Genomic DNA, 25249 nt, shown 5'->3' on the forward strand with positions numbered 1-25249 from the left:
GATATATCTGTAAGAAACATTAGTTAGTGATAGATTCCAAACTGCCCCACCCATCCTCCCCGTTCTGCAAACTGATTTCTAGGGTTAAGGTCATCCCTTTCAGGGCCCTAGTTTCAATGCACCAGTGGTCAGTATCTTGCATGGCTGTGCGTTACTGGCGCGGAAAGTCAGTGTACAGAACTGACGTCAGCGTGCGAGGGCGTCGTCAAAGTAGCTGCTGCGCAATCATCTCGGTAACCATGATGCCAACGACGGACGTGGAGCCGCATGACACCACCTTCTGACGCGCAGGGGTACTGCTGACGAAAACTTGTCTGACGCCTGGGGGTAATTCTAAGGTAAGGAATCTCACCAACTAATGTTTCTTACAGATATATCGTTACCGAAGGTAAATAATTTGTTCTTCAGTCCGAACAAACAGGTGAAAGGAAGGTTATAAGTTATCCCCTAAGACCCCTGTTAAAATATGGTAATAAACAGTGTTGAAATACTAAACCTTCAAGTAATCAACATTGGGATTCCCACGTTGGCGAAGTTATACACTTCCATCACTAGAAGAACTCTCATTTCTGGAGTTCAATAACAACATGCCCAAGAAGACCTACATAGAAAATTAATTATGGTTGTTTGAATTAAAGGCTTTCTTTTCCTTTGAGGATTCTGGTGGTATAAAATATCAGACTTAGTCTCCGCATTTCTAAGTGAAACATAAACCCTTAATTCATTGGAACACATACCTGAAATGTTTTTCAGCATATTTTGGTTTCATTCAGTAAAATAAATGATGCAAAATAATGCATGAAAACTTGCCCGTTTCACCCTTATGGTGAATGAATGTCATTTGCATGAGACCGAAATATCTAGGGTAAGTGACACTTCAGTGAGTGTACAACGTGTCTAAACTCATTGGAGAAGTTTTCTGACACAGGAGTGTACAGATAACCTTGCCAGCCAAGTGGGTAAGGTGGCAGTAGCTTCATATACGCATAATGAACACCAGTGGCAAAACAAAGTCAGTTACTCTTTCTTCACAATGGCCTTTGTTCTTTTTCAACCATTGAGAGGATAAGTTTGCTCTTTTGAGATCCCTTATCAGGCCATGAGTGGACATTTCATTCATACTACTTGTGCCACAGTAAGAAGTCTGTCCCCTACCCTCCCTTGCCCCCCAACACACACACACACACACACACACACACACACACACACACACACACACACACACACACACACACACACACACACACACACACACACACACACACACACACACACACACACACACACACACACACAGACACAGAGACACAGAGACACAGAGACACAGAGACACAGAGACACAGAGACACAGAGACACAGAGACACAGAGACACAGAGACACACAGAGACACACAGACACACAGACACACAGACACACAGACACACAGACACACAGACACACAGACACACACAGACACACAGACACACACAGACACACACAGACACACAGACACACAGACACACAGACACACAGACACACAGACACACACACACACAGACACACAGACACACACACACACATTTCTGCCTCTGATTGCACAACAGATGTGCCACTGGGCTTTAGAATATCACATTCACCTAGTGGCAGAACACTGTAGAGGACCGGGCCGGCGCCTGATCTGGCTGCTCTGCTGCTTGCAGCCCCCCCCCCCCCTACACAGACACACACACACACCTTCCAAACCACAACTGCCCACCCACCGGAAGGGGTACCTGGTGGGTTGGCTGACAAACATGCCAGTGAAGCAACCAAGGTGGGGCCTGATCTGACACTGGCTTATCTCCCAGCCCCTGGCCCAGCCTTCATGAGCGAGGTAAGCGGGAGAGGTCGGCAAGCCAAAAAGTGGCGGCGGGGGGAGAACTACCATCCAATAAGCATCTGAAAAGAGCGCTAGAGCGAGCAAGGTGGCCTTCGAGCTCTGCCACGGAGAGAGCGCCCCGGCAAGCCCTACGGAGGTGGCACACACAGTTTAAGTGTGGCTTGTAGGGGGTGGCGGCGCTCCGCTCACCCAGCTTTGCACCCATATAAACCACCAGCCTCCTCAAGCCGTACTCAAGCCCTCCCCCAGCCCGTCACAAGAGGCAATCAGGTGAACGGTCCGCCAGGAAAGCTAGAGTAGCAATCGGAAGGATCGCTTGGCCGCTGGCATCTAGCCTGAAAGATCGGCACTAAACAGGCAAAACCCACCGAAAACATCGACCAGAGCTCCCCCACCTGCACTGGCCTGAGGGGGTTAGCTAAGGCGATAGGAGTGAAGAAGAACGGAAGGAGGGGGGCTGCACACCAAAACCTCCCCATACAGGAGCAGAAGTATAGTGCTCAAAAAAGTCATCTCGTCAACAATGAACAGACGCAGAAGAGAATGAGATCACAGGGCCAATACATCCAAGGGTCACAGAAGCATGCCCCCCTCCTTCCCAAGAAGCTCCGTACACAAGCGCACTGCTCACTCATACGCCGGAGACTGGGATTGGGAAGAGGAATCACAGGATCAGCCCCCCCTTCAGAGTGCACCAAGGAGCAAATGGGTGTCAGAGGGCCACATATGCAAAGAAAGGGTAGAAGGTAGCCTGAGAGGTTCCCACAGGACACATAGAATGCGGAGAACCCCAGGAAGCCAACAGACAAGGCAAACGGTCCTTGTAGTAAGCTGGCTTCGTATATACTATACCAAAATGAGGTATAGTGTGTACAGAGTCAAGTGGAACCCCAAAGGTAGGCAGAGATAAAAGTAGATAGCACCTTACTCTCTATTTGTGGTAGTGTGGGCGAGCTGTAAGGCTTTACAACAAATGCTTAACACTACCCTCTGGCACATACTCAATCAGCAAATGTCACACACTCAAAGACTGAACTCCGTCCAATTTGTATAAAAATATTATTTCGATATTTTATTACTAGAACCAAGCCAAGCCTGGTGCAGGTAAGTGAGGTAAATGCTTTGCAAAATCTTATGCAGTGTTTTACAATTAAATGCAGGTTCAAATGCAGTTAGTTGAAATACATGTAAGTCAATATGTCGAAATTACTTTTCAGATTAATTTGCATGTTACGTTTTTAAATTACTTTTTAAGTTACTTTTGCTAATCACACTGAGACATCTCCTAGTGAAAAGGTAAGTAAATCAGTTTTTGTACAGTTGAAGTTTTTCAGGTTTTTATACAAACCCACTAGACAAGAAAAGCAGTCAATGCAAATCCCATGGAAGGAAAATGAGTTATTGGCTTGAAGGTAAGTACAAGTTTGTGGGAGTTGGTATTCTGGGGTTAGAACTAGGGTTACCATGGGCCCCCACTTAGATTTAGAAGTGCCTCCCTGTCTCCAAGTGTAGGCCCGCTCTCTACCTACCAAACCGGCTTTCTAGAGAGGGATTACTGCCAATGATGAAGAATGACATCTGGTGGTGTGTGAGCACAGTCGTTCACTTTTTGTGAGATGCCGGTACTCTACAGAAGACCTTTTAAATCCCTGGTCATTTTTTATTCAGGGTGGCTTCTTTAGTGTATACATTCTGGGGTTAGAACCTGGGTTCCCCCAGGGTCAAGGATGCACTCTTGAAACGCCCTCAGCGGCACTAGGGCGGCCGGGTGCAGAGTGCCTAGGACCAATGTTATCCAATGGGGGCCTCTGGTTGGTGGCTGCTCAAGAGCAGGCCACAGAGTTGTGGGAACAAAGCTCCTGGTGTTAGGTTTAGGGCAAATGGGGGTCCGAGTTAGCACCCACAGCACACCCGCAGCAGCGGCTGGGTGCAGGGTGCAGTTTTGTCATTGGGTGCCCTGTTGATTTCAATGGGGATTCTCCGGTTGCAACAAAGACTGCAGGCACGGGAACAAAGATCTTCTGGAGTTGACCACCAGTTGGAAAGGTAAGTTGGGATGCTTGGACACCATTTGTTGGGCCACCCAAGGCCATGGGGCGTCTACTGCAGGGGTGTCTTTAGGCATTGGGTTTTCCTTACCAGCTCCGGTCGGGGGGGATCCTCCAGAAAGAAGCTGCAGGCTTAACTTGGAGATTCGAGGCAGGTCAGAGATCACCAGATATCAGGTCCGGATCGCTGGTGAGACCTCAGGGTGTTGGGCCACTGAAACTCGGTCTGGTGCAGAGTGGTGCGGATTTTGCTGGAGCCAGAGTCTATGAGTGAGCGAGCAAATCCAGTGCTCACGAGAGACCAAGCCTTTGACTTGGAAGGCAGGGCAGGTCCTTCGGGTTCTTGAGGCTGCTGGCTGCACGACACACCAGGTTTTCGTGTTTGCAGGTTTGAGGTGGGGACAGGCCATTAGGGCTGGGGACAAGTCAGTGGGCGTCCTCCTCTTAGCTTTAGCACGGCTTCTTCGGTCCTTCTTCTAATTTTTCTTCTTGGTCGGTTCTTGTTTGAGGAGGCACGGTCCAGGGGTGCCCCTAAATACTAGATTCAGGGGCATTAGAGGTAAGTAAATGGTTGGGAGCAATGGGTCCCTTCCTTGGGGTAGGTACACCCCCTATTATGCCACCCTCCAGTGGGAGGGGGGCATATTCCTCACTGTCTGGTTGGCCGGGTCCTCCCATCTACAAGATGGCGGGGACTGAGAGTTGTGCTTCACTTCGCCACCTGAGGGTTGGGGTTGGCAAAGGTGGGCACACCTCCCTTCCTCACTTGGTTTTCCCACCAATTCTCCCACCCAAAGTGGGGGTCAGAACTGGTGGGGGCCAGTTGCTGGAAGCAGCAACAGTCCTGGGGAAGCTCACAAAGGCTTGCCCATCGTGGACCCTGCCCATCCTGGTGGATGGAGGCCTGGCTGTAAGTAACTGGCTCTATATATACTGCACCAAAGTGAGGTACAGTGTGTATAGAGTCCAAGAGTCTCCAGAGATTTGGCAGAGGTTAAAGTTAGATAGAACCTTACTCTCTAAAGTGGTAGCTTGGTCGAGCAGTAAGACAGTATCAGAGGACAGTGTTAAGCATTTGATGTACACACTCAGTCAGCAAATGAATTCACACACTCAAGAACTGAATTCTAGGCCAATTGTTTTTGTATAAAAAAATATATGGTTTTATTTCTAGAACCAAACAAGCCTGGTACAGGTAAGCATGTAAATACTTTTCAGCTACAAGTTGCTGTTGAATACTTTCAAAATACAGTAGGACTTTGTACCAATTCGAGTTTATAGGGATTGCAATGTAATGCACAAACTTAGTAGACTCAGTACATAGGAATCAATAGGTTTTTTCAGAAAAATGCTATTAAATTACTTTTTGGATTACTTTTACTAAAACAGTGTGCCTCCTAGATTCAGCACCGGGGCATTTCCTGAAAACAGTTGAGTAAATGCGTTTTAGTTAGTTGTTCGATGTTTAAAGAATATTCTTGCATTTCAAAAGTTGACACTTAGAAACTTTTTCACATAGAATCACCAATGTTATCCTATGGGAGGAAATTCACTTAGCAGGTAAGTTACTTTACCGTTGACACTTAGAAACTTTTTGGAGTAAAAGTGTCAATGTTATTCTATGAGGAAAAACAGGTTATAGGTTTTGAGGTAAGTAATCGGTCAGCGGAACTCGGGCGGTTGGCTGCGGAGTGTTGAGGCCCAATGTTATTCTATGGAGGATAGGGGGACTCAGGTTGGTGGCTGCTGGCAAGCAGGCCATGGGGTTGTGGGAGCAAAGCTCCTAGGGTTAAGCTCCGGGCACGTTGGGGACCAAGTTAGCACCAAAGGGGCACCCTCAGCGGCACTAGGGCGGCCGGGTGCAGGGTGCTGTTTTGAGGTCGGGTGCCCTGTTGATTTCAATGGAGATTCTCCAGGATAAAGAAACACTGCAGGCTCGGGGACGAGGATCTTCCAGGAGTGACCACCACTTGAGGGGTAAGTTGGGATGTAGAGGGTTGGTTAGGCACCACTGGGTTAGGCACACAAGGCTGTCGGGTGCAGGGGTGCCTTGGGACGTCAGATTTTCTTAACCGCTCTGGTCGCAGTAAGAGTCCTCTGGATTGAGGCTGCAGGTGTCGTCTGAAGGCTTGAGGCAGGTCAGGGGTCGCCGGATCTCGGGTCAGGATCACCGGGGGGACCTCCTCGTGGTATTTTTCCACTCAGGCTCGGGCCAGGTTCGCGGGGTACAGAGTGGGATGGAGTTTAAACACGTCCGGTGTTCACGGGAGAAAGTCTGGAAAGTGAAGGCAGGCAGGTCTTCCGGGGTTTGTGAGGTTCCTGGCTGCTGGACACGCTGGGATTTCGCAGGAGCAGGTTCGATGGGAGACCAGCCTGTAGGGCTGGGGCCAAGTCAGTGGGTGTCGTCCTCTTGTTAGCTCTGCACGGCTCTTCGTCCTTATTATCATCTTTTCTTGTTGTTACTGGATCTGAAGAAGGAAGGTTCAGGGTGCCCCTAAAGACTAAATTTAGGGGTGTTACAGGTAGATAAAGGGCAGGGACCAATGGGTCCCTTCCCTGGGGTGGGTACACCCCCTATTCTGCCACTCTCCAGTGGAAGGGGGGCAGGAGCCTACCCCTGGTTGGCTGGGTCCCCCCATCCTCAAGATGGCGGTGACTCGAGGTTGTGCTTCACCTCGCCTCCCCCACCTTAGGGGTGGAGTTAGAAGAGGTGGGCACACCTCTCTTCCTCACTTGTTTTTCCTGCCGGTTCTCCTGCCCAAAGTGGGGGGTAGAACCAGTTGGGACCAGTTGCTGAAAGTAGCAAATGGTCTGGAGAGGCTCACAAAGGCAGCATGCCTTTGAAGCACTAGAAGTCGAAGCTTCGAAAAAGCTGTCGCCAAAGGTTGAAAAAAGTTAAGTCCAAAAAGACTAAGGGGCACTCTCTCTCCGGATCTGAGCTGGCAGACGTAGAAAAAGAAAGAACTGACAGCACAGGGGCAGCGTCTAAGTAGACACCACATCATCATTTCGGCGACCATGACGACGGACGCAAGAGCCCTGTGCCCCTACAGCACCCAGGTCCATTCCTGAGCACTGTAAGTGCAGTGCTGCCATTAAGAGTATATGGTGCTGGGAGTTTGTCATTACGAACTCCACAGCACCATAATGGCTGCATTCAAGACTGGGAAGTTTGGTATCAAACTTCTCAGCACGTTAAATCCACACTGATGCCAGTGTGGGATTTCATGTAAAATGCTCCACAGAGGGCATCTTCGAGATGCCCCCTGAAACTCGACCAACCTCCAGTGACCTGACTGAGTGGCTGCCTAGGCTACCACCACCAAACATGTTTCTGGGCCCCTTGATCGAGAGCTTGCTGCTCTTGGGGGCCTGAAACAATGCACATCCTGGGACGAGGTGCCAAGCCTCCTCCCCCAGGGTAGGCAGGGTTCACGAGGAGAAGCTTCAAAGGCAAGCCGCTTTTGTGAGCTTCTCCAGACCACTTGCTGTACTCGGCAACTTTAGGGGCACCCTGAACCTTCCTTGCTCAGATCCAGCAACCACAAGAAAAGGACGAGAAGCCGTGCAGAGCTAACAAGAGGACAATGCCCACTGACTTGGCCCCAGCCCTACATGCCTGTCTCCCCTCGAACCTGCTCCTGCAAAACCCCGACGTGTCCGGCGGCCAGCAACCTCAAAAACCCCGGAGGACCTGCATTCACTCTCCATGCTGTTTCTCCCATGAACACCGGACGTGTTTGAACTGCAGCTTCTGGTGCCAGCCAGAAACCGCAAATCCAGCACACTCTGCACCTGCCGAGCCCGGCCTGTGTTTGAGTTAACAAACAACACTAGGAGGTCCCCCCGGTGATCCTGACCCGTGATCTGGCGACCCTTGACCTGCCTCAAGACTCCAGACGACGCCTGCAGCCTCAATCCAGGAGACCCACCCTACCGTGACGGGAACGGGTAAGAAAATCCAACGTCTAAAGGCACCCTTGCACCCGACGCCCCACGGCCTTGTGTGCCCAATCCAGTGGTGCCTAACCATCCCTCTACATCACAGCTTACCCCTCGAAGTGGTGGTCACTCCTGGAAGATCTTCGTACCCGAGCCTGCAGTGTTTCTTTGTCCCGGAGAATTTCCATTGAATTCAACAGGGCGCCCGACCTCAAAATTGCACCCGGCTGCCCTAGCACCGCTGAGGGTGTCCCTTTGGTGCTAACTTGGTCCCCCACATGCCTGGAGCTTAACTCTAGGAGCTTTGCTCCCACAACCCTGTGGCCTGCTCGCCAGCAGCCACCAACCGGAGTCCCCCTATCTCCCATAGGATAACATTGGGCCTCAAAACACTGCACCCGGCCGCCTGAGTGCCGCTGAAGGTGCAACAACAGTGCATCACTGACCCTGGGAGGCCCCTGAGTCTAACCCCAGAACCCTAACTCATTTTTCCTCATAGGATAACATTGGCACTTTTTCTCTCAAAAAGTTTCGAAGTGTTGACTTTGGAAAACTGCAAATATTCCTTAAAAATCAGCCGATTAACCAAAACGCATTTTCTCAACTGTTTTCAGGAAATGTCCCAGTGCTGAATCCAGGATCCAACACTGAGTAAGAAAAAGTAACGAATACCTAACTTACCTGTTAAGTGAATTTCCTCCCATAGGATAACATTGGTGATTCTATGTGAAAAAGTTTCGATGTGTCAACTTTTGAAATACAATAATATTCCTTAAAAATCATACCTTTAACCAAAACTCATTTACTCGCCTGTTTTCAGGAAATGTCCCAGTGAGGAATCTAGGATCCAGTCCTGTGGTTAGAAAAGTAATCTGAAAAGTAATTAACTGCATTTTACATAAAATGCCCATTCGATTGAATGTCCTATACTTGCAATGTGTTGCAAACTGCTTTTTTAAACCTGTAATCAGTACCAGTTATACTGCAATTCTGAACTGTGTTCAAACAAGTCAATTACTTCTGCAAAGTGTTTATATGCTTACGTGTACCAGGCTTGCTTGGTTCTAGAAATAAAACAGTATATTTTTATATACAAAACAATTGGCCTAGAGTTCAGTTCTTGAGTGTGTGAGACCATTTGCTGACTGAGTGTGTGCATCAAATGCTTTACACTGTCCTCTGATACTGCCTTACTGCTCGACCAAGCTACCACTTTAGAGAGTAAGGTTCTATCTAACCTTAACCCCTGCCAAACCTCTGGAGACTCTTGGACTCTCTCCACACACTGTACCTCTCTTTGGTGCAATATATATAGAGCCAGTTACTTACAGCCAGGCCTCCATCCACCAGGATGGGCAGGGTCCACGATGGGCAAGCCTTTGTGAGCTTCCCCAGGACTGTTACTGCTTCCAGCAACTGGCCCCCACCAGTTCTGCCCCCCACTTTGGGTGGGAGAATTGGTGGGAAAACCAAGTGAGGAAGGGAGGTGTGCCCACCTTTGCCAACCCCAACCCTCAGGTGGCGAAGTGAGTATAGAGCCAGTTTCTTACAATTACTCATCTCTTTCCTCCTTTCGTAATGGCCCAGTGGGACTTAAATCTTGTCCTTACTTATCTTGTGTGCTCTCTTATACTTGTCCTCTATGTCTTCTTACTTTAAAGACTGCTTTTCTGCTTGCCAGCACCTCTGCTCGCAGGGTGAGTGAGCTTCAGGCTCTGTCTTCCAAATCTCCCTTTCTTGCTGTCCATCCGGACAAAGTGGTCCTTCGTACTAGGCCCTCTTTTTTGCCCAAAATGGTTACCTCTTTAAACATTGCCCACCTTCTTCCTGCCTCCTCACCCTTCCAAGGAGGAGGAGAGACTCCAACATCTGGACCCAAAACGTGCGCTGTCCTTCTACCTTGACTGCACTAAAGACTTCCACGTGGCTGATCAACTCTTCGTGGGTTATTTGGGTGCCAAGAAAGGTTGGGCAGTGCACAAACGTACCATCTCTCGATGGGTTGTCTTATGCATTAAGATCTGTTATTCTTTGGTGAAAAAGGAATCTCCAGTAGGACTGCGTGCCCGCTCAACCAGGGCGATGGCAACCACTACTGCTTTGGGACGTCGAGTTCTGTTGGTTGACATCTGCCAGGCAGCCACGTGGGCATCCATACACACGTTCACAAAGCATTACTACCTGGACGGCCAAGTCCGGAGAGACTGCTTTTTCAGCCCTTGTGTTCTCCAGGACTTCCTGGTGTGAAGTTAGTTCGCGGACCCACCAACGGGGTTGGCATTGCTGGGGTATCTATGCTAAGGTAAGGAATCTATATCTACGGTCTCTTTCAGATGAACAAGTTACTTACCTTCGGTAACAATGTATCTGTAGAGATATTAGTAGTTATAGATTCATTACTGCCGCACTGATCCTCCCCGTTCTGCGAACTGACTTCTAGGGATAGGCACTCCCTCACAGGGCCCTAGTTATGTGCACCAGTGGTCAATGTCTTGCATGGCTCTGCGCTTCTGGTGTGGAAAGTCGTGTCAGAACTGACGTCAGCGAGCAGGGGCAGCGTCTAAGTAGACACCGCAACGTCATCCCGGCGACCACAACACCAACGACTGACTCCACCTACCGACGCCCAGGGGTACTGCTATGAAAAAATTTCTCCGGACCCAGTCTGACGCCTCGGGATAATTCTGAGGTAAGGAATCTATAACTACTGATGTCTCTTACAGATGCATCGTTCCCAAAGGTAAGTAACCTGTTCATCCGTTGGCATATGCGGGCTCTGCAGTAGGACCTGAAGTTCCAGTGGGGGCAGCATCCGGGAAATCTCTCCAACATGTTCCAGATCTGAGGGTCCTTGACATGATCTACAGTGGTGATTAACAAGCCCGGATTGGGTCAGTCAGATCCCTTTCTCAACCCGATCTGACAGCAGTGACAGATGCGTCACTCTTGGGATGGTTCGGCCATCTGGGAGAGGTGGAGATCAGAGCCTCTGGGCTCCGGCGGAATCCGGACTCTACACCAATCTATGGAAGGTCCAAGCGATCCAGCTAGAATTTAAAGTCTTTTTACCCTCCATCATGGGAAGGCCAGTCCAGGTATTCATGAACAATACCACTGCCATGTGGTACTGCAACAATCTGGGTGGGGTGGGGTCATGGAACCTTTGTCAAGAGGCCCTGCGCCTCTGGACATGGCTGGAACAGCAGGGCTCATCATTGATAGCTCAACACCTGACAGGCTCTCTGAACGCCAGGTCGGACAAACTCAACTGAAGATGCCTAGCAGATCACGAATGGCATCTCCATCCAGAGGTGTTGCAAGGTCTCTTTTAAGAGTGGGAAAAGCCTTGTTTGCATCTGTTTGCTACTGCAGAGAATGCTCAATGTCAACAGTTATGCATGCTGGAGTTTCCAAGCGATTGGGAGGCCCAAGTCATCCTTTTGGTTCCGGACTGGGCTCCAAGAGTTTGGTATCCGTAGCTGTTGAGCATGGCCATCGGTCCTCCGATCAGTATGCCCCTTCAGGAGAATCTTCTGTTGCAGCAACAGGAGAGGGTTCTCCAACCAAACATGGCAATGCTCCACGGTCATGAATGAAGATTGAGTAGTTATGAGCTCACAACTTTCCACCTTCAACCCAAAGTCTGCAATGTTATCTTCTCATCAAGGTGTCCCTCCACCAAGATGGTATACCTGTGCTGCTGGGGCAAGTTTGTGGCATGGTCTGCAGAAAAGCAAGTTGATCCTTTTTCTGCTCCCCTTTCTCAGGTGCTTCTATATATTCTTTCTTTTGCCCAGCAGGGCTCTGCTTTGGGCACCTTAAATGGCTATCTTTCTGTCATCTCATCCTTATGCTGTTGCCAGATCATTCATCTCTGTTCAAATCCTCTTGTGAATAGGTTTTCGGAAGGTCTTCAACACGTTTCCACCTTTATCAAGCCTCAGTCTAATCCTCACCTTTCTGATCTGTTCTCCTTTTGAGCCACAACACAACTATCCTATCAGGCTTTTTACCATCTAGATGGCCTACCCGGTGAGCTCCAGAATTTGTAATCTAAGCTTCCGTACCTAAACATCTTCCCAGAGAAGCTGGTTTTTGCACACTAAAGTGTCCTTCCTGCTAACAGTTGTCGCTTTCTTTCATGTAGGCCAGTCCATCACCCTGCCTACTTTTGACGCTCAGCCACATCCCTTTAAGGAAGAAGAGCGATTTCGACTGGACCCAAAAGAGCATTATTGCTCTACCATGACTGCACAAATGTTTTTGTTGGATGGCCTACTCTGCGTGGTATGTCTGAGCCAAGAAAGAGAAGGCTTTGCAGAAGCAAGCCATCTCCCGATAGATCATACTCTGCATTAAGATCTGCTAAACACTGCCTAAGAAGCATCCTGCTGAGGAGTTGCGATCTCATGCCACCAGGTGAAGGTTGCTACCTCTGCATTAGCATGCGGAGTTCTGGTCCTGGACATCTGCCAAGCAGCAATGTGGACCTCCTTGCACACAGTCACAAAACGTTACGGCCTGTACAGTCAGGTCTGTCAGGACAAACACTTTTCCTGTTCCTTACAGCTGGACATTTTGGTGTGAAATTGTTATGCAGACCTGCCTCCAAGAAGTTATTGTTTGGTTATCTATTCAAAGGTGAGGAATCTGCAGCTAGAAGTCTCTGATAAACAAGTTATTTACCTTCAGTAGTGCCTTATCTGGTAGAGAGACAATCTAGACGCATGTTCTTTGCAGACCCATCCATCCTCCCTCTCTGTGAACGGAGTTTTAGGGACAGGGCTATTCCCCTTTTAGGGCTCTAGTTTTCCACACCAATGGTCCGTGTTATTCGTGGCTGTACGTTCCTGGCATGGAAAGTCACAAAAAGAAGCTGATCGCAGAGCGCTGGGGTGGCGCTTATATAGGCACTTCAGACAGTGCCATGTCGAGCCGAACAATACCATTTACCAGCGCAGGGATACTGCTCATGAAATGTCAGTATCCAGTCTGACACCTGGTGATAATGCTAAGGTAGGGAGTCTGCAGCAAGATGGTCTCTGAGATAAGGCGTTAGTGAAGGTAAGTAACTTGTCAAGACGGCTAGACCTCTACCTAAAAATTTTCTCTGTAAAATGTTCTGTGAACTTGTCGAGCAGCAACCCCAAAAGCCTGCTGGCTTATTCTGCCAGAGCTGTTACGTAGATACTGGTAAAAGGGGTGGCGAATGCTTGTTGTTGCCAGGCTGCAATAGGGGTGTCAGTGCACACCTTCACATAGCACTACTGACCTGCTCATTGCGCTGGGAGGGGTATTTTGCCTGCTCGGTTTCCCGTCTGAGTCCACTTCCCAAACCATCCAGCTTTGCAAAGTACTGCTGTGGTATCTGAGGTTATCTGCATTTAGAAGTATTAATTCAAAGAACAAGTCACCTACCTTCTGTAATTCATTCTGATGGACACTAACCGCAGATTTCTCACTGCCCTCCCACCTCCCCGTTGTATGGAGTAAACTCTTGAGCATAACTCTAAGGTTTCAAGTTCGTTTTTGGCACACTGTCCCCAACAATTGTTTGAGAGTGCTGAGTGTCTAAGGATTCAGAAGGAGAATGATTAAGAAAATTGACATTGGCAACCAGGGGAAGCGCTTCTATGTGGCTCATCACTTCTAGGAAACAACAAATTCACTGCTGAGCTACATAGTGCCACCTCTCCTCATACGGGGACATTGCTATAAAATTCTATAGATCCAATCTGTGGTTAGAGAGTGCTACCAAAGGTAAGTAACGTGTTCATTTGTTTGTTTTGCTAATGTTTAGGCTTTAGCTTTCTGAAACAATGTTCTTTTTATCCTCCTTGGAGGGCACATTAGTCCTAGTTGTACTATGTTTTCTCTGCATTGCTATTCTCTGGTTACCAGTTCCTCCTGCAATTGCCCTTAGAACACTTACCATTAGAACTTGGGGTTCAATCCTGCTGGCTGTGACAAGAATAAGATATGTGCCCTTCTTCTGGGTAACTGCTGTTTGTTGTAACAGTACGCTTGCAATTTCTACTGTAACACATCACCCAGCCAACATGACACCCTTTTATGTGATTTTAGGGGCACATTGACGACCTCTCAGAAAATAAAAAACCTCACCTGACCTACTTACAGTCTTACTACTAATGGCAATGGATGAGTTTCTTTCAAGCTCTCTTATACAGCCTTTGTGCATTTTTGTTTTCTTAATGATTTTTGCTTCTCCCAACAGATATACTAATTACAAGTACAACTTCTCAGCCAGCCTCAAGTCAGCCTCCCATGCAACTCTCTGAGGTGAACATCCCCCTCTCGCTTGGTGTGTGTCCCCTCGGCCCAGTGCCGCTTACCAAGGAGCAGCAGTATCAGCAAGACATGGAGTTGGCAGCCTGGCATCATATGCCTCATCCGTCGGACTCTGAGAGAATACGGTGGGTTTCTTGAGGCTCAGTGTCTTATTTAACCAGTAGCATGGGCATGTGCTGTGACACCATCCCCAAATAGGAAGGAATTCTATTCTGATATAATCCTCCTTTTCTACTTTCATTTTTGAGCACTTAAAAGCACTCCCAAAGTGTGCCTGTACTGGCAAATCCCACTTTCAGCCACTTTAATGGTGCTGTTAAAACCCCTTGACCCTCTGCAACCTTTCACCATACAAAGAAATGTAAGTCTGTGGGAGGATTTTCCTGAGCCATTTTGTAGGTGTTTTGGTCAAACTGTACATAAATACTATTAGAAAGATCTGCTTTCAGGAAATCCGTTTCCCTTTGTGTCTAGATAGGGCCTGCTTTCTATACCAGCAGCCTAAAACTGGTTGATTAGACAGTGTTTATCACATGTCACCTTTCTGGTTTAAATCAAGTTAGAAAAGGAGGTTGGCGAGCTTTTATTTTGTGTAAGCTTATATCTGAAAGAGACACGTTAGTGATAGATTCCTTACCTTAGAATATCCCCAGCCGTCAGACTGGATCCGGAAAGTTTTCTTCAGCAGTACCCCTGCGTATCGGTAGGCGTCGTCGTCTGGCTCTGCGTACGTCGCTGGTGTCGTAACCGCCGAGATGATGTCGTCGGAGCTACTTAGAGGCGCGCTGGCGTCAGTTCTTTCTTTTTCATAGGCCAGCAAACGCAGATACGGTTGAGAGCGGTACCCCTAGTTAATATTTTAACTTGTTTTCTGAAAACTTGTTTCTCTTATTTTGTCGAGTACTCGACTCCTGGTGCTGTAGGGATGCCCGGGTTTAAGTCCTGTAGGGCCTGCCGTCGAAACATGTCGGTGTCGGACCCGCACGACGTGTCTCTTCTGCCCTGGGTGATCAAGGGACCAGTCGCGTAGCCGACACCATCGCTCATCGGATTCGGAGACGGGTAAGTCACGGCTCCATAAGAAGTCAAAGAAGCAACGTTGCTCTTAGTCTACCCCTCACATGTCATGGGACACGGAGGGGGTGGGCGGTCACTCCCCCGCTGCTCCGTTGTTGCCTGCAGCCTACCCGCCCTTCCCAGGCCCACACTCGACTCTGGACGAAATACAGGTCTTCCTGTCGGCCATGGGCCGTTTGTTCGCCCCATCGGGTCCCTCCGGAGCGCCTTCGAGCCCCGTGGGCCTGTTGGGTGGGTCTGCCCCCGTGCCGCCGCCTTTGGCCCCGGCTAAGCTGGCACGATCCCCTGGGGCGGCTCCAGCCTCTGCGCCGGACACGACGCAGGACTGCGTCGATCCTGGATTGGTCTACTACCTTCAAAATCCAGGTGGGGAGTTTTTCCCATTTCCCTGGGCACCTCGTCCTTACCGGCCGCCTCCACAGCTGGCGGAAGAAGGGGAGTACTGGGAGGGGTCTGAGGACCCTCTCACAGCTCAATGCGAGGATGAACCGAACTGGGAGGGTGATATGGAAGGTCCAGGCTATCTCTCTCCACACCCTGGTACCCTGTTCCCTTCTTCTGTGGCTACGGAGGAGGTTGGGACTTTTTCTGTGGTGTTGCCAAGGGTGGCTGAGGCTCTTAACCTCGAGCTCCCTTCTGTGCCTATCAGGACCAATCTCCTGACTGATGTTTTGCAACCAGCGTCGTCCTCCACGGAGCCGCTGCTGCACTTACGACGCCCTTACTGACATCCTGGTAAGCACCAGGAACAGACCTAACACATGGGTCCCTGTGGATGAGGGTGTAGCACGCTGCCAGCGCCTGGCGACCCCAGCTTTCTCACACAACACCAGACGCCTCAGAGTCTGGTTGTCCAGGCCTCTTCCTCTCCGAGCGCATTCCCTTATGCTCCTGACGGACAAGGAATCAAAGAAACTGGAGCAATTTGGGAAAAAGATTTTCACTTCTGCCAGTTCCGGATTGCGTGCGGAGAATACTGCGTGCCTGTTGGGCCGCTACTCACATTCTGTGTGGGACACCGTGGCACAGGTGCTGCCTCAGTGCCCTGTGGAAGCTCGGGCGGTGCTCTCCCAGGCCATTACTGAGGGGGGAGTGTGAGAAAGTGCCATCTTTCTTGCATGGTATGCCCCCACCTTTTGCTGAATTTCTGATGTACTTTGACTGAGTGTGCCATGGGCTCCTGCCAATCAGGTGCCCAGGGCCTCTGTTCCTTCCCTAAAACTGCATTGAAGCCTAAAAACCCAAATGGCATCTCTGGCCACATGTCAGCCCCTGGTCAATGGTACCCTAGGTACCCAGGACCCTGTTACCAGAGAAGGCCCCTAAGGTCTGCAGCACTTATTGTGCCACCCTTAGAGGCCATGCCCTGTACCCTGACACACACATTCTGCCTTTGCAGGCTGAGTGTCTTGGTGCAGAACAAAACAGTCGACATGGCACACATCCCTGTGTGCCATGCCCACCAACACACTGCCCTGGCATACCTCAGTCACCCCTCTAGCTGGGTACCCTATGCTAGTGGTGTGGGTACAGGTGCATGAGCCCTGTACCCCTACAGTACCCAGGTCCATTCCTGGGCACTGTAAGTGCAGTGCTGCCATTAAGAGCATATGGTGCTGGGAGGTTGTAATTGCAAACTCCACAACACCCTAATGGCTACACTGAAGACTGGGAAGTTTGATATCAAACTTCTCAGCACATTAAATCCACACTGATGCCAGTGTGGGATTTAATGTAAAATGCACGACAGTGAGCAACTTAGAGTTGCCCCCTGAAACTAACCAACAACCCGTGTCCTGACTGAGAGGATGCATAGGCTGCCACCCAGCAGACAGGTTGCTGGCGCCCTGGGTAGAGAGCCATCCGCTCTCGTGGGCCTGCAACAATGCACATCCTGGGGCGAGGTGCCAAGCCTCCCCAAACCCCCCCCCCCCCCCCCCCCCCCGCCCCCAGGATGGGCAGGGGAAGCTTCAAAGGCATGCCGCCTTTGTGAGCCTCCCCCGACCACTTACTGTACTCAGCAACTTGTCCCCACCGGGAAGACTGGTGGGAAAACCCAAGGGAGGAAAGGGGGTGTGCCAGCCTCTGCCAACCCCACCCCTCAGATGGGGAAGGCGAGGTGAAGCACAACTCCGGGCTCTCGCCATCTTGAGGATGGGGAGCCCTACCCAATCAGGACTAGGCTCTTGCCCCCCTCCCACTGGAGAGTGGCAGGATAGGTGGTGTACCCTGACATTTCCCTACCTGTTCCTTCCTCAGATCCCGAATCCGAAACAAGAAGAAAGAAGATCTGCCGTGCAGCTAAAAACAAGAGGACGACACCAACTGACTTTTCCCCAGCCCTACAGGCCTGCCGTACCTCAAACCTGCTCCTGCTAAACCTCGGCGTCTCCAGTGGTCAGCAACCTCAAAAACCCCGGAGGACCTGACTGCCTTGCTCATCTAAAAGACTCTGACTCCCACGAGCAGTGGTTCTGCTCAAACAAGCAACAACCCCTGGTGCCGAGCCAGGAACCGCGAATCCAGCACACTCCGCACCCGCTGAGCCCGGCCTGTGCCTGAGTGAACAAAGACCACGGGGACGTCCCCCAGGCGACTGACCAAGAATCCAGCACCCAAGGACCCTCCTCGACGCTCCAGACGACGCCTGCAGCCTTAACTCCAAGGACCCCACCCAACCGCGACCAGCAGAGGGTAAGATTTCCCGATGTCAAAAGACACCCCGGCGCCTTGCGGCCCCCTGTGCTCAACTCCTCGGTGCCTACCTAACCTACAGCTCCCCAACTTACCTCTCGAAGTGGTGGTCGCACCTGAAGAATCTCCATCCCCGAGCTTGCAGCCTTTGTTCGTCTCGCAGCTTTCCCATTGAAATACATTGAGCGCCCGTCGGCTCAAAAGCACCCTGCACCCAGCTGCCCGAGTGCCCCTGGAAGTGCAGTATCTGTCCTATCCTACTTCCCCACTTGCCCTGTGTAAGTGACCAGGAGCTCAGCTCCCACAGCCGCGTGGCCTGCCTGCAAGCAGCCACCAACCTAAGGCCCCCTGCCCGCCATAGGCTAAGATTGGGCCTACTCTCTCTGCACCCGGCTGCCCCTGTGCCGCTGAGGGTGTAACAACTGTACCTACCTGACCCTGGGAGACCCCGGAGTCTATCCCCAGAACCTTAACTCTGCCAGTCGAATACTTTCATGAAAGCCGATAACCTACATTTTCTCCATAGGGTAACATTGACTGGTTTTCACTTGGAATTTCTTCTAAGTGTCGAGTTTTGAAACTTTGAAATATTCACTAAAAATCACCCGATCAACGAAAACACTCACCTGTTATCAGGAGAGATCCCAGTGCTGGATCTTTGTGCCTAGCACTGACCCTACAAAGCAATTACAACTGTGATTTTCCGATAGCCAAACTTTCCTCCATAGGATAACATTGCCTGGCTTTTGCCAGAAATTCTTCTAAGTGTCGATTTTTGAAACATACAAATAATCCTTGAAAATCGCCTGTGTAACAAAAACAATTTCTTTCAACTGTTTACAGAAGATGCACCAGGGCTGAATCCAGGATCCAGTCCTGAGTAAGAAAAACCTATGCAAAGTAATTGATATTGTGTTTACTTAAAAATTCCCTTTGAGCTCAATGTTATAATTGTGTTTAAACTTGTTGCCTATTGCAACAACTGTAACTATTGCATTTAAAATTCTATTGCTATTTGAAAGTATTTAACTAAAGCATCTCATTCTGAGAAAGTATTTTGATACCTAATTGTGGTTCTAAAATAAAACTATATATTTTTATATACAAAACAATTGGCCTAGAGTTCAGGTCTTCAGTGTGTAAGATCATTTTCTGACTGTGTACTACAAACGCTTTACACTGTCCTCTGATACTGCCTTACTGCTTGACCAAGCTACCACTTTAGAGAGTAAGGTTATATCTAACTTTAGCCTCTGCCAAACCTGTGGGGACTGTGTACTCTGTGCACACTGAACCTTACTTTGGTGCAGTATATACAGAGCCAGTTTCTTACAGAGAGATGCTGCCAACTACTATCCGTTGTGGACTTGACACGGCCGACTCCCTCGGCAGGGCTCTTTCCACAACAGTGGCGCTCCGCTGTTACGCTTGGCTCCAGACTACTGGCTTTTCCAGGCATGTCCAGACATGCCCTATGATGGCATACGCCTCTTTGGTGTCCTGGCAGATAGCACCCTGGAACGCTTTAAGGAGTCTCGGACTACGGGCCAGTCCTTGGGTCTCGCCACCACGCGCGCTCCCTCGCGGTCTGCTTTTCGCTCCTTTCGAGGTCAGGGTCGAAACGCCCAAGCGCGTTCCTTTCAGACCCGCCGGCCAACGCAACCTCCGCGCAGACGCGGTCGTGGAGCCCGTCGTGGTGGGTCCCGGGGCCAACGGGCGGATCAATCCACCAGCGTCCCTGGCACCACCACCTCTAAATCTTCCTAGTCCGGTGTTTCAGGCCCACTGGACACCAGTGGGCGGCAGGATTCCCCATCACCTCCCCCACTGGTGCACCATCACTTCGAACAGGTGGGTTCTCCAGATAGTCCAAAGGGGCTACTCCCTCCCCTTCGCATCTACCCCTCCAGCCATGCCTCCTCAGTGCCACCGCATGTCGGGGGGATCACTTGGCCCTTCTCCAGCAGGAAGTTGCAGCCCTCTTGGCCAAGGGGGCCATCGAGCGCGTTCCAATGCCAGCCGTAGGTCGTGGTTGTTATTCCCACTACTACTTGGTTCCAAAGACGGACAAGGGCCTGCATCCTATCTTAGACCTCCGGAACGTCAATCGCTTTCTCTGGAAGGAGAAGTTCAAGATGCTCACGCTTGCTCAGGTCTTATCTGCCCTAGACCTGTAAGACTGGCTGGTAGCGTTGGACTTGCAGGATGCTTATTTTCTTATCCCCATCATGACAGCCAACCAACGTTACCTACAGTTCACGGTAGGCCACGAGCACTTTCAGTTCACCTTGCTCCCTTTCGGCCTTACCAGCGCCCCTCGGGTGTTTACGAAAGTGATGGCGGTGGTCGCAGCTCATCTGCACAGATCAGGGGTCTCAGTCTTCCCCTATCTGGACGACTGGTTGTTGAAGGCGGGCTCACCCCAGGCAGTCTCTTCCCACCTCCAGGCTATGGCCGACCTCTTGCATTTGCTGGGGTTTTCCATCAACGTGCTGAAGTCGTACCTTATTCCCTCTCAGAAGCTCCTCTTCATCGGAGTGGTTCTGGATACGGCGCAGTTTCGGGTTTATCCTCCCGAACAGCGAGTCCGGGACTTTCTGGCTATGACTCTGATCTTTCGGCCCTGGTTCTGGGATTCGGTCAGGAAGACCCTGAGGCTGCTGGGCCTCATGGCCTCCTGCATCCTGCTCATCAATCATGCCAGGTGGCATATGCAGGCTCTGCAGTGGGACCTGAAGTTCCAGTGGGCGCAGCATCGGGGAAATCTGTCAGACTACGTCCAGATTTCGGAGGGCACTGCACATAACTTGCAGTGGAGGCTCACGGACCAGCGTTGGGTCAGCAGCAGATCCCTCTCCCTTCCCCAGCTGGAGCACACAGCGGTGACGGACGTGTCCTTCCTGGGATGGGGCGGCCACATGGGAGAGGCGGAGATCAGAGGTCTCTGGTCTCCGGCAGAGTCCAAGCTCCATACCAACCTTTTGGAGCTCAGGGCGATCCTACTTGCACTCTGTCAAGGGGAGAGTATTGCAGGTGTTCACACACAACACCACCGCCATGTGGTACTGCAACAAGCAAGGCGGGGTGGGGTTGTGGACCCTGTGTCAGGAGGCTCTGCATCTCTGGACATGGCTGGAACGTCAAGGCATTTCCTTGGCGGTTCATCACTTGGCAGGTACTTTGAACGCCAGGGCGGACAAACTCAGCCGCAGATGCATGTTGGATCACGAATGGCATCTTCACTTGGAGGTGGCACAAGGTCTCTTTCTGCAGTGGGGAGAACCTTGGTTAGATGTATTCGCCACCGAAGAGAACGCAATGTCAGCAGTTCTGCGTGTTGGAGTTTCCAAGGTGGCACTCGCTCGGAGACGCTTTTCGTCGCGAGTGGAGTTGTGGTCTGTTGTACGTCTTTCCGCCTATACCACTTCCACCCAGAGTGCTGAAGAAAATCAGACGCGACCGGGCCCACGTCATTCTTGTGCACCAGACTGGGCTCGAAGAGTTTGGTATCCCGTAGCTACTCAGTATGAGCGTGGATCCCCCGCTACAACTGCCTCATGGGAGGAGCAGCAACAGGGGACGGTCCTCCACCCGAACCTGTCCACCTGCTTGCGTGGAGATTGAGCGGCGACAGCTGATTCCATTTGACTTGCCTCCTGAAGTCTGAAATGTGATTCTGGCCTCCAGGCTTCCCTCCACTAAAACTGTATACGCCTGTCGGTGGAAAAAATGTGTGGCATGGTGCACAGCGAAAGCTGTAGACCCTCTTTCTTAGGTCCTTTTATTCCTTCTCTCTTTGGCCCAGCAGGGCTCTGCTCTGGGCACTATCAAGGGCTACCTTTCTGCTCTTTCAGCCTTTCTTAGGCTGCCTGATCAGCCCTCTCTGTTCAAGTCCCCGGTTGTCAATAAATTTCTCAAAGGCATTACTCCCCTTTTCCCTCCTATTCCTTATATAATGCCTCAATTGGGACTTGAACCTGGTTCTCACATATTTGATGTGCGCTCCCTTTGAGCCTCTTCATAACTGTCCTTTCCAATTATTGACTTTGAAAACTGTTTTCCTGGTGGCTATCGCCTCCGCTCGGCGGGTGAGTGAGCGCCAGGCTCTTTCATGTAAACCTCCTTTCCTGGCGATTCATCCGGACAAGGTTGTGCTTCGACCGCATCCCTCCTTTCTTCCAAAAGTAGTCTCTGCCTTTCATCTCGGGCAGACTGTCACTCTGCCCACTTTCTTTCTGCCTCCGCACCCTTCAAGAGGAGAGGCTCCACCATCTGGACCCAAAACGTGCACTTTCGTTCTATCTCAACCTCACGCAACAGTTCCAGTTCCAGGTGGATGGCCAGCTCTTTCTTGGCTAAGTGGGCGCCAAGAAAGGCCGGGCTGTGCACAAGCGGACTATCTCCCGATGGGTTGTCCTGTGCATTAAAGCCTGTTACTCCCTGGCTAAAAAGGAACCTCCGGTAGGACTGCGCGCCCATTCTACCAGGGCGACAGCAGCTACTACAACATTGGGACGCGGTGTCCCTCTGCAAGACATCTGTCAGGCAGCCACTTGGGCCTCGCTGCATACTTTCACTCGGCACTATTGCCTTGACAGTCCAGTCCGGGGAGACTGCTTCTTTGACCATTCGGTTCTCCATAACTTTCTGATGGATACATCTGCCAGTGGATTCCTCACCTTGTGAATATCCCCTGCGCAAGCATTCCACGGAACCTTTTTCCCCAGCACTCCACGCTGACGTGGACGACGTCATAATGCATCGGCTCCGCTCGCGACTCCGTATGATGTCACCGGAGCCATAAGAGAACCACGTCGGCGTGATGACGTCAGTTCCCTTTTTTCCGCGCCGACGACACGCAACGGGTTTTCCAGTACTCTCCTGCTACTTTGTAGTTGTTAGGTGTTACTGTTCGTAAAATCTGTAATGTCTTCGAGGAAGTCGGGCTTTAAGCCCTGCAGGGAATGTGGGGGCCATATGTCGATGACGGACCCCCATTAGGATTGCTTGTGGTGCCTTTGTCTGACCACGATGTTGAAGATTGTGTATGCTGTAGGAGGATGAATCCGAAGGCATTGAAGGAGAGGAAGGCTAAGCTTTTTATTGCCAAGATCGGAAAGGAGAAGAGAGGAAGAAAGAAGAAGTCAAGGCCGGAGTAGTCGACTTCGAGGTCATCGAAGTCGAAGAAACATCATAAAAAAAGGAAACCTTCTCGACGTCGGTCCTCAAAGAACAGGAGATCGAGATCGGCTTCACCTCGACCACGTCGAAGTAAGGACTTGTCACCTTCTCTTTCTAAGTCTCCGGGAGGATCTCCTTCGCCGAAGCGGACACCAGCGCGGTCCCCGGCGCAGTCACCGGCGTAGTCTCCGGTTCCAGTGGAGTCACCTGGTTCTAATGGTAGTCAGGAACAAGGGGAAGAGCCTGTTCCAGGGACTGAGGATTCTGCGGCTCCGGTGGAGGACACTGCGGCGCCGCTGCCAGGTACTCCGCAGAAGGATACAGGTTTGGCACCTTATCCACAGTTCCCGGCTCCTGGTACTGATTCTTCGCATTTTTTAAATGCCATGTATGGAATCTTTAATCGGGCTGCCTTCCCATCCGGTGCACCGACTGGTCCCGTGGGTCCTATGGCGTATACGTTAGGGTGCCGCAGCATTACGCTCAGGCCCCCTTTATGCCCTTTCTGCCGATGGCGCCTTCGTGGCAGTTTCCGGCGCCGCCTGGGGATCCATCTTGGCTTCGTCAGGATAGACCTTCTTCGGAGCCTTCCTCGACGCCGTTGCCGACTCCCTCGGCGCCGCCGACTCCGTCTCTGGCGCCGCCGACACCTCTGGCTCCACCGACGACGCCGGCTCCGCGGATTCGATCAAGAAGGGAGGCCCAAAGGGTATTGGAAGAAGGAAGGTATAGAGTGGAGGTAGAGGAAGGTGAAGTGGACACATCCTCTGAGTTTGAGGGGATACAGGAGGCTAGTGGCCTGGATACGACCCCTGAGTGGGAGCATACTTCGTCTAGATCCTCTCCACCACAGGAATTGGCTCCCTACCATGTGGTTATTAAAAAGGCCGCTGAACTGTTGGACTTGCAGCTACCCTCTGCGGAATATAAGTCTAATCTATTGACAGAGGTTTTGCATTCACCCACTTCAACATCTGAGCCTTTGCTGCCTTTTAATGAGGCCATTTTGGAGCCTGTTGTGGAGGTTTGGCGAAAACCATTTTCTTCTCCGGCAGCTTCCAGGCAGGTGGCGAGAAGATACAGGGTGGCACTTGGCGATCCGGATTTTCTTTCAACACACCCGTCTCCAGAGAGCCTGGTTGTGCAGGCGTCCTGCTCAAAGCATGCTTCAGGGGCGTTCCCTCAGTCTCCTGCTGATAAGGAGTCCAAAAAGGTTGACCAGGCGGCTAAGAAGACTTTTTCTTCAGGAAGTATGGCGTTAAAGTCGACCAATGCCACGTGCTTGCTGGGTCGTTATGTGCATGCCTTAATGGACTCAATGAAGTCTTTAGCCCCTAAGCTGCCAGATAATGATAAGGCGTCCTTCATGGAGGTGGTCGCAGATACTCAAGCTGCTGCTAGACAAGTTATCCAATCGGGGCTTGATACATCAGATTCAGTGGCGAGACTTATGGGCTCGTCTATAGCCGCAAGAAGGCAGGCATGGCTCCATTCATCTGGCTTCTCCACGGATGTTCAGGCCACATTGGTGGACTTGCCGTTTGATGGACAGAAATTATTTGGAGAAAAAGCTGACTCCGCCCTTCAAAGATTCAAGGACAGTAGGGTGACTGCTAAATCTTTGGGTCTGCAAGCACCTGCTAAAGGATCTGGTTTAAAAAAATTTAGGGGTTTCCGAAGATCTTCCTTTCGCTCCTTCCGACAGCCTCAGCAGCAGCAGAATCCCCTCTATAGATCCTATAGAGGGAGACAAAGTGGTCGGAGAGGTTCTGGACGTAACCCCTCTTCTTCTTCCTCCTCCTCTGCTCCCAATGAGGCTTCAGGGAAGCAGCCCTAGATCTCCCATCCCGGATCATGTAAGACCTGTGGGGGGTCGGGTGTCCCACTTTCTGTGGGGTTGGGAATCTATTACATCAGACCTTTGGGTTTTGAACCTCGTGGAGACTGGGTACACCCTTCCCTTTCGGGAGTTTCCTCCCTCTTACCCTCCTTGCCGAGGTTACTGCTCAGAGGACCATCTGCTTCTTCTGCAGAAGGAGGTTCTAGCTTTGTTTCAAAAGGGTGCGATAGAGGTGGTTCCGGAGCAGAAAAGGGGTCAGGGATGCTACTCCCGGTATTTCCTGATTCCCAAAAAGGACG

The 25249-nt window shown here is 50.8% G+C and overlaps 1 protein-coding gene across 7 annotated transcripts in view; it reads left to right on the plus strand.

The window, feature by feature from the left end:
- The window catches only part of CNOT3 (CCR4-NOT transcription complex subunit 3), a 1079590-nt gene that overhangs the window by 927698 nt on the left and 126643 nt on the right, over window positions 1-25249 (plus strand). For all 7 annotated transcript variants that reach the window (XM_085616418.1, XM_085616421.1, XM_085616419.1 and 4 more), the window contains one exon: window positions 14085-14283. In XM_085616418.1, coding sequence (XP_085472544.1) covers window positions 14085-14283 — 199 coding nt within the window. The remainder of the gene's footprint in view (window positions 1-14084; window positions 14284-25249) is intronic.

The sequence above is a fragment of the Triturus cristatus genome, chromosome 7 (genome assembly GCF_964204655.1).
Source record: "Triturus cristatus chromosome 7, aTriCri1.1, whole genome shotgun sequence".
In the NCBI taxonomy this organism is placed as follows: Eukaryota; Metazoa; Chordata; class Amphibia; order Caudata; family Salamandridae; genus Triturus; species Triturus cristatus.